Source organism: Rhamphochromis sp. 'chilingali', assembly GCF_963969265.1.
Source record: "Rhamphochromis sp. 'chilingali' genome assembly, chromosome: 16".
Classification (NCBI taxonomy): domain Eukaryota; kingdom Metazoa; phylum Chordata; class Actinopteri; order Cichliformes; family Cichlidae; genus Rhamphochromis; species Rhamphochromis sp. 'chilingali'.
This window is the reverse complement of record NC_137943.1, coordinates 17,431,929-17,441,958: the sequence shown is the minus strand read 5'-3', so window position 1 is coordinate 17,441,958 and position 10,030 is coordinate 17,431,929. Positions and strand designations below refer to the sequence as shown.

The window sequence follows — 10,030 nt, the reverse complement described above, 5'->3', positions numbered from 1 at the left end:
GGGCAAATTGAACAATAGAAGACTAGAGCTTAGATCACCTCATATTGGTTTCTTGAATATGACAATAAATTCACTCTGTTCAAACTGCGTACACAGTCACCAAATCTCAATCCAATAGAGCACCTTTGAAATGTGGTGGAAGTAGAGATTTACATCATGGATGTGCAGGTGACAAATCCGCAGCAACTGTGTGATGCTGTCATGTCAATATGGACCAAAATTTCTAAAGGATGTTTTGAGCATCATGTTGAATCTGAATCACAAATAACTAAGGCAGATCTGAAAGAAAACAGGGAACTAACAAGGTGTATCTTAAGGTGTAACTAATGAAATGGCAGGTGAGTGTATCTAGATTTTCAAGGAATTAAGTTTGTTTAAAGTCAAAGTCCATTAACTTTAACTTAAAAGAAATTCATTATGCTTTTCCTTATTGTCAGATACATACATAATGCATGCAAAAAGACAAATACTGCTAATAACCATGGCCAACGTTTCGTATGCAAAAGCAGTCCCTATGAGGCCAGACTTTGTGCTCCCCATCACACCCTTTATATATTTTCCTGTTCTTGAGTCTCTATGATGACTCACGATTGATGTCCCCTAAAATGTGAGCATAGCAAGCCCCACCCACCTGTGATTTAAACCGTCTGTTTGCTGGGGGCAGCCAATAGGACGAGTTCTAATACACAGGAGACCCAAAGTTTGGCTTAAATGGCCATGCAGCTAAAACAGCTTGTTTCAGACAGATGATGAGCTGCGGGGTTTCATAGTGTGTTGTTATTGTTTTGGCTGTTAATGTAGCAAATCTAATTTATTAAGCAGCTGTCATAATAAAGGATCCTTTAATACCCAGGTACATAATCATTTGACGGTGAATCAAGTTTCACACTGTGCTTTATGAGACTCTTTATCTTTGAAATTAAAACTAAACAAACCCGCTTCTTAAGTAGTGTCATTTTATTGTTATTTGCTTCATACATTCAGTTTGAAAACGGCATCAACCAAGCCCAAAACCTGAAGACTCAGTCCTAACAACAAGGAGCAAACAGCAATCTGAACAGCTGCTCCCTCAGTGACCAGTCAGAGTCATGTCATCTTAAGTATCTCGCACAAATCTGTTGTGCTGCCGGGTGAAAACAAAACAAGAGGAAAAAGAATGTCACTTTACAAAGGGAAGGTGATGGTGGAACTGACTTTCTACATCATGGCATGTCCAAACTCTATTTACAAATACACAACGTGATACTTTCAACCCCACTGGCCAGTTTCAGTCAAGCTGAATATAAAAATAACATTACATTCATTTCAATTAAGCAAGAACGTCAGTGCTGATAGTCTGATAATTGTTCTACTGTTAATTTATGCTCACGATCACAAGCAACTGGATTTAAAAAGGCTGTGATCATAAGCATAATAAACAGCTGTTCTACGATAGAAACCAACATTTCAGCGTGGGTTTTAGGCTACAGTGGGAGATTTAAATGCCAACTCAGGGTACTTTTAACGATTCAAAGGTTTCCAATGAATCCAAATAAAATCAGGTTATAATTATGAGTGCAAAGGGAGCACTTCGTTTAGCACTTCTCATTTAATGCACATAAATTTGATGCTTCTCTACTGTAATCATGTGTGAACTTAAAAGCCCTGAGGTGGGGAGTTCATATTTCATATAAAAGATGCATCGCATTTTAATTGTACCAGGGATAAAACCAAGTGCACTCAAGCATATACAGGAGTACTATATACAGGAGACCCAAAGAGTAATCTATTAACTTTGGTTCCAGGCAGTCATTGTATTTTTTGATCTGAGAAAATCCTGTATTAAATGTTGTCAATAAATACACAGAAATTCTTTTTTTTTTGGAAGCCATCCTAAATGCCAAATGAATCAATGCAGTGTCTTCACACATCTGCTGAATGTAGTTTAGTAGTTTATAAAGACTGTCTGTACCAGCAGCATTAATAGTCTATCTTACATTAGTTATCATGAGATCAAACCAGCCAGTAGAATGTAAATGAAGGAAAAATCTACATTTAGATTTTATCGGTTCAAATAAACTTTATGAGCATTTTTTTTAGCCAAAGAAATCACCAAGCTTTAATCTATGAAGTATTACAGCCACATTATGAAAAAAATATTATCAATCATTTTGAGAAAAACAGTCAAAATGTGGAGGTTACAGTTGTTTCCAGACAAACTATCATGGTTTTTATACCCCCTGCGTTAGTAAAATCGAGTAACAAGGAAGGAAATGATTTCTTTTAAGGACGTTGAAAAGTTTATACAGAAACACACAAACTCAGAAGAGCTGATTTGTACAACACGAAATGACTGGCAGTGGACAGATGTGAGGTTACCAGTGGTTACACTCTCGTCCAATAAAGAGGATGTATGTTTGATCACAATTTGTTTCACTAACTCATGTAAACAAGGCATTTTTTAGAGGGTAGTGCAACCGTGGCAGTTGGTCTCAAAACAACAACGGTAATCTCCACATTTCGCCTTTAATCTCGAAATGTCATCTTTATTCTCAAAATGAGCAACAACGTTTTTGTTTTTTCTCAATGTGGCCCTAATACGCTGTCATAGTAATCAGTGATGCATTCAAGGCTAAAAAAATAAAAATAAACTAAAAAAGTGACGGCACCACCGATTACAAAACCATCATTGTGGACACATTAATTGTTCTTACATTCTCATGAGTTTTATTTTACTGCAGAGGTCACTCTTGTTAATCAGCAAATGGATCTATAAGCTGTAAAATCTCTGAACAAGGAACAGACAAGGCTGCTGGACATCAAAAAAAAAAAATAAAAATCCCCCTTCTGTCAGTAATAGAACCAGTTTATTAAAATGGTAAATCAAGCCGTAAAGGATCCGCTTTCCTTAAAAAGGACTGATGAAACTGCACCTTTACTGCGCTGCTCTGAGTCAGCATGATGTCATTATGGCACAGTGAGCTTCGTTTTAGAGGCTTCTCAAACTGTCACAGTTGGTACTAAGTGTGGAACAGTTTTGAGGCCGAATGCAATGGTGAGCTATATCCCAAGGTTTAACATAAGCAGCTTCTATTATGTTATAGACGTTCCCTTTAATGCTGAATTGTTCTTTTACTTAATGTCTCAACAACCCCCCCCAAAAAAAACCCCAGCCTTTCTCCGCCCAAATGAAAGAAGTAAACTCACAAAATCCCTTAAATATACAACAATGCCTCCAATGTTAAGAATTCCTCTGCTATAATAACAGTGAAACTTCAATAGTGTGATAAATAAGACTGATTTCATAATTTCCTCCACTTCATGAATGAAAACGGCACATCCCAAATGCAAAACAACACAAGGGGGGAAAAGGGTGCAGAGGAAAAAAAATGTGGAAATGAGTGTATGGTAGTTTTTCATTTTCACAGGTCCACCTTAATAAATAAAAGCTTCCACACAAAAGTACAGATTCAAGGTTTGAATGAGTGCATACATGCATACATGTATGTTGAGTGAGCAGTGGGTGTGCTATATGTTGGAATGTGTGACGCAGCTATATAATCGAGTGAGGCCAATGTGATTCCAAAGGTTGTTGTTTGTGTAGGCAGGACAGGCAGGGAGGTGAGGGAGAACACTGTGAAGCTGGCAGGTAAATCGTACGCTGCAGCTTAGAAGCGGATAAAGGTGGCGTCGATCTGGCGTACGCTGGGCAGCGCCAGCATGATCTTTCGCCGGTACTGTGGATCCTTCTGTAGAGGGTTTCTTTCAAGGTAGACTGTCTCCAGAGAAGTGGCGTTCTTCAACTCATCAAGGTCAGACCAGTTATCTATCTGATTATCGTTCATCTGAGGAGATATTACAAAACAACAAGAGCAGTGAGGGTGCACCATCAGTTTAACTCATAACAATATAAGAACTACACTTTGAAACTTTTTGTACTGACCCACTGTTTAAAGAGCAACACACTGAACGTAGCAACAAAAATTGACTTTTAAGAAAGTTTCATTTTAAATGTGCTGCTCAACAAAAAAATTATGCGATACAAATACACGAGTACTTCAACTAATTATGTCTTACTTTGAATTTTCTGTCATTTATTTTGTCATTTTTGCTCTCTGTCCAACCAGCCCTCTGGATGTCCGCCTTCATTACATCCACCCACCCTGCCTCCACGCTCTTCTTCACCTCTCTGCGCACTGTTGTTTTGAATAACTGACCCAGGGGAATTAAACCCATCCACCTTCACTGCCTCTACTCCTTGCATCTTCACTTTTCTACCCATCTCCCAGGTGTCTCATTCCTCTTTTCTCCAGCGCATACCTCCACCTCAGCAGGATCTCTTCTATCGGTTCTCTACCCACAATGTCAACATTTTTATTAACAAGCAAAGGTGTAATTAATTATTTGATGATGGTTGTCTTTTAATGCATGCCGACGTTAAATTTTGTTAATGTTCTAAGAAACTTTTCTTCTTCTGTCAAACTGTCAGCAGTGAAAAATGGGCTGTCTGTACTGAGGCTGTACATTAAATAACATGTCAAACAAACTATTTGTACCCAGAACTCCTGCAGCTCCGTCAGGTGGCTGATGTTTTCTATTTTCTTTACTCGATTGGCTGCGATGTCGAGGGTGGTGAGTTTTTTCTGTTCGGAAAAACAAACATTGCTGTTACATGTTTGCACAATTCAACAGTATGGAACCCCATTTTCTTTTATGTGTCTTGGAAATGTGTGCCTTAAAGCTTATAACTCACGTTGTTTTCTAACCCCTCAATGACCTCAACGCCGTTGTGGCTCAGATAGAGCTCCTTCAGGTTGATGAGGTTCTGAAGCCCCTCAATTTTCGTAATCCGGTTGCTCTGCAAGTAAATGCAAACCCAATGATTATTGGTTGCCTGGAGCGTGTGCAACTGTAATCAAGTGATGAATATGCGTGATGATACCTGGATGCTTAAAACAGTCAGGTTGTGTAAAGCGTCCAGATTCTGAAGCCTTGTTATTTTATTAGTGCCAAGAAACAAACTTTGCAAAGATGTAAGTGAATCCAGGTTTTCAATGACCTGTGAACACAACAACATTGAGGCAACACTTTAAAATCACATCACAACTTACATTTTCCAACAAATCTTCATTTATATTTTGCAAACAAAACCCATTATTTACATAAGGAGTTCAAAACAATTTCTCAGTGCAGCACAGTCCCTTCGTATCTCACCCTAATGCGATTGGAGCCGAGCTCCAGCATCTCCAGACCTGTGAGGTGCTCCAGATTCGCAATGCTGCTAATTTTGTTGTGAAGCAGAAAAAGTTTCTTCAGCCGAGTCAACTGCTCCAAACCCTCCACCTTCCTCAAAACGTTAAATGACATGTCAAGCTGCCTGTGGGTTGGCAAAACAACAGTCCCTCTCAGAATAAATATACCTTGATATCTTAGACTTTTGTTTAGGCTTACGTAAGAATCACAGTTTTGTCACACTTACTCCAACTCTGTGAGGTTGTGCAGGTTCTCCAGTTTGCGGATCTGATTGTCATAGAAATCTAGTTCTCGCAGGGCACTCAAACTGTCGAGGTTTTCTATCTTTTTTATGAGGTTCTGCCGTAAGGAGAGTGTCTGCGTGAAGAGAGGAGAGGCAAAAATAACAGAGGATACCATCAAGAGCAGAATTAAAGTGCATGTGACAGGTCCTTATTTTAGAGATTAATATTTTTTTTAAAAATGCAGATGAAACCAAAATGCTAATAAAACGCCTCAGACGCCAATGACACTGCTGCCAACAGCATCACCTAAATAATTCTTACTTTAGCCTTCTGTAGCACCTCCAGTCCTTCAATCTTTCCAATACGACAGTGAACAAGATCGACATCCTAGAAAGAAATATAGACACCATAAGAGATCACGCAGTCTATGGTTACTAGCCATTATGGTACAGCACCTGTATACAGATTTACACACAGAAGTTTGTAAATCCCAAAAATCACTGTTAATATGAACTCTAACACTATAATCTTCACTTTCTTAAACTCCAAACAAAACAAGTCATCAGAGATGAAAGGCAAGTTCTTCAAAACTTAAACTGACCTCTTCCTCAGGGTCCAAAGTTATGGTGTCCATGTCAACAGGAGACTCTTCTTTACCTTTAATATGAGCAAGAATGAATGAAATTAAATTAAAGCATCCACTGCAATCACAAACATATTGTCACATAAAGATTTTATCTAAGAAAGTTTTTGTGAGAAAATAACACAAGCAGCATGCCTAATTTGTAAACTAAAACACATTTATTGGCTGGGTAGGAGGTGATAATGACCTACTTGTAGCAGTGGGCTGATTAGGGTCCACATCGCCATTGATGCTCTTCCTCCTGGTTTCATCATCACCAGACTCCTCAGACTCTCCCCTCCGGTCCACTACAGTACGCAAACAGAAGAGAGCCTCAAAACCTCAACAAAGATTCACAGCTTCCGACTGGTTACACACACACATTTGGATGATGCCAAGCCCAGGTTTATCTGGAGCAGCCACCCTCTGTCTCCACTATGACAAGATCGTGATAGTGCACATTTCTGTGCTCTGCAACGCGCTCAAATTGTGGAAAAATGCGTGGAAAAATGTGAAAGCACTACAACGGATTTTATCTATTAGTATTACATGTTGCGGGATGTGTCCCAGCTTTATTTTCATTTTTTAAAATCAGTTTGAACGCGCGTTACCTACTGAACACACACATTGCTAAGCACGTTAGCCAGCTAGGTTGCTGACTGTATCACAGCTAGCAGCTTTTACGAGCTGAATCTGAAACATGTTACATGGACGGGGAAACAAATAAACGTCTATGACTATGGGGTACTCAACATACCCTGAAACGCCGCAGTAGATGGCCTTTATAAAGATAGCATGAACTGACGTTAAATTAATATCGTCAGCTAGCGTCTTGTTATTAGCCTGTTAGCTAGCAAAGCAAGGATGAAGGTTTGGTTAGTCACAAGAGAAAAACATCAAGGAGCGTGCTCAGATGAAAAAAGACTCTTTTATCCAAATTTCCGCCAGGCTACCAAGCTATATCGATCACAACACGGCTGCACCATTGAAAATTTGGCTACTCACCTTCCATTTCTTGAAGCTCTCCAACAGACAGGGAAGCCATGTTTCCTGTAAACACTCCTGACAACCGCGCAGCCAATCCAGTGGAGGCATACACTGACATCAGCCACATGGGGGCGCTGAAGGCCGCTGGAAACGAGCATCAACAAATTATACGGTAAGGTTTATATAACTCAGGACATAAATGTAACACTACTAGTTGACAAGAGAGTACCGTTGTTGAACTTGCATTATTCAGTTTAAAATTTCAAATGCAAGCTGTTTTTATTTCCTCTCTTATTCTGTAACTTATTGGATTTCACACGGTACACCTGAATATAAAACTGTTAGACTGCACAGTGCAGTTTTTTTTCTTTTTTTAAAAATCTGTTCAGCAGATGTTATACATGCAGTTAGAGCTGGACTGGGACAAAACAATTGGGCCTGGCATCAGGTTGGTACAGTTGTTGTAGGGGTAGTTCTTAGTTGCCCTGCAGCATGGGACAATTAAAAGCTACACATTTAAAAGCTATTAGCAATGACTCATGATCAGAGCAGCCATTCATTTCATCTGAATCCTTGAATCCTACCTTCCTAATTATGTCCCTTCATCTATTTTCTTACCACGTTAATCTCATCTTCCTCTGTGGCTTCCTCCTTCTCCACAGCTGGTGGTTGCAGCAGCAGCACAGCTGTGACTGTGAGGTCTGGTAGTTGTTACTACTGTTCTGCAGCAGCACGACACCTAACATGTTGGTTAATTTGAGCACTGTAACCCCTTTCAGACTGATAGATGTTATTAGCTTTGTTTGTCAGCTGTTTCTTTAGATTGCAACCAATAACTGTATTAAAGATGTTTTCCTTGAGTTTGACACAGTGTGTTGCTTTTTGAAATCTTATCCTACTTCACTTTGTCTGACAGGGTCTGTCTAAGTATATTCTCAATTCAGCAGGTCTGGCATCAATCAGGCCTCGGTATGTAGTGAAATTGAGCTCACTTTTCAAAAAAAATGTGTTAATTCAGTTACAGTTAATTCATGAAGAAACATGTCTTTTTAGGGCACTGTATGTCTTTGTAGGTTCTTAGTCATCAGCTCCTGGTAGCCAAGTGCTTGAAATGAAGGCACCTAGATTTCTTTTTGATTTATGAAGATGTTTCATTTCTAGTAGGAGAGTCCCAGATGGGATAGTCCTGTTGGAGGTGGTTCTGAGTCACTCACACATCCTGTCATCATGTAATTAGTTAAAAGTCATATGAGCCACGATTCTGAATTACGGCAAGGGTCATTAAAGTGCCAAGACTCCTTTGTGAGATATTACCCCACCTTGCCATCATGTGCGCCAGTGAGGTCAAAGTGTATGACTATCAGGATCCCCTCCACTGCAAGGTTGCATACTGCAAAATAAGTCCAGATGCATATCCCATGATGCATTGAGCATTTCTGCTTTACTCACCTCTTTTATCTGTCTACCCTGTGGACCCCCAACCAGTCACAGCAGATGGCTGCCCCCCTGGTTCAGCTGGTAGTTTCTTCCTGTTAGAAAGGAGTGTTTCCTTCCCACTGTCACCAGCTGCTAGCTCATAAGGGTAATCTGATTGATCATCATCAGATTTTATTGTTGGGTTTTTTTTTGCTGTGTTATTGTAGAGTCTTTACCTTACAATATAAGGCACGTTGAGGCAACTGTTGTTGTGATTTGGTGCTGTATAAATAAAACTGAATAGAACTGAATTGAATATCTTGTGATTGGAAGGTCTGTTATTTTATTTGCGTTTCAAGCAATTATTTGGCGCAGACTGTAAAAATGTTGATGTTTGTGTAGCACATTAATGACTCAAAAGAGGGAGAGATGACAATTTAAAGTGAGCAGCACCACTTTACATATACAAGGTGAAAAGGGTGCTTAAAGTAATTCTGTCTGATGTAACATAAAACAGCCCTGCCTCTGTGCTCATTTCCTGCAGTACCACAGCAGGTTGTTTATACGACCACTTCCCATGCGTGCTACGTACCGCCCATCTTAAGAATTCCCTTGCATAAGACTGAGGCACTGCTGTCGTCCACAAAAGACCTGATTACAACATCAGCATCCAGATAGTTAAAATTTCTAAAAACATAACAAGCAGACACTGCCGATTTGAGCCCACGGTGTCTAATCAATGTGTTTCTGTTATGACGGCATGAGTGTGATTGTGTAACGTGTTAGATATGATTTTTTTTTAAAAGGAACATACAATTCTTACTTGACATGTTATCGGGGGTAAGCAGAGGTGTGGCCGCCAGGATAGGAGAATAAAGGTTGTTTTCATGGTTAACTAGCAGCTAAATATGTTTCTAAGCTGCACCTCCCAGAATCATTGACCAGTCAACTCAAGGCACAAATGTAAATATTAACTCTTCAGAAGAGTAATGACAAAATTAGAACATTTGTCTGAAAGTTGAAGGCACAGCAAACATATAAACCGCAGAATATACAATATACAGGTGGGTCCATAAGTCATTTTTTCCTCAGTACACCAGCAAAAAGGATAAAAAAAAAAAGAAATTTAAGATTAAAGACTATGCATACTGTAATCTGCTAAAGTATTGTGTTAACTGTTTGTACTACAGCAATTCTGATGCACTCTCCCCAAGAGGCTAAATTGGCAGAGAACAATTTAATGGCCTGATGAGGATCTGTCTGGTCCCTCGTTATTCCATGATACAAAGAGGAGTAAATGTATTTTAGTAGTAAGCGCAGACATCTTTTTTTCCTCCTGTGCTAGCTTCAGTCTGCTGATTTGTTTTGACTTTTTTTTTTCATTTCCTCTCTTGAGGGTAAAACTCGATAACTCAGAGACATCACAACCCAGCCTGAAGTTAAGCGGACTGACTCCATAATTCACAATCAGATCAGATTGCTAATTGGAAGGTCAGGCTCCTCCAGCATGTATGTCAAAGTATCCTTGGGCAAGATATTAAATCCCAAG

At 39.4% G+C, this 10,030-nt stretch overlaps 1 protein-coding gene across 1 annotated transcript; it reads right to left on the bottom strand.

Moving 5' to 3' along the window:
* Positions 1 to 939: 939 nt before the first annotated feature.
* ppp1r7 (protein phosphatase 1, regulatory (inhibitor) subunit 7) lies at positions 940 to 7,209 on the bottom strand. The gene is made up of 10 exons (XM_080907945.1): positions 7,084 to 7,209; positions 6,291 to 6,386; positions 6,058 to 6,113; positions 5,778 to 5,843; positions 5,459 to 5,589; positions 5,194 to 5,356; positions 4,922 to 5,038; positions 4,733 to 4,837; positions 4,536 to 4,622; positions 940 to 3,824 (listed from the first exon to the last, which is right to left on the bottom strand). Exons 1-10 carry the CDS (start codon positions 7,190 to 7,192, stop codon positions 3,648 to 3,650), a joined length of 1,107 nt encoding a protein of 368 aa, XP_080764071.1. The 5' UTR covers positions 7,193 to 7,209; the 3' UTR covers positions 940 to 3,647.
* Positions 7,210 to 10,030: the final 2,821 nt, after the last annotated feature.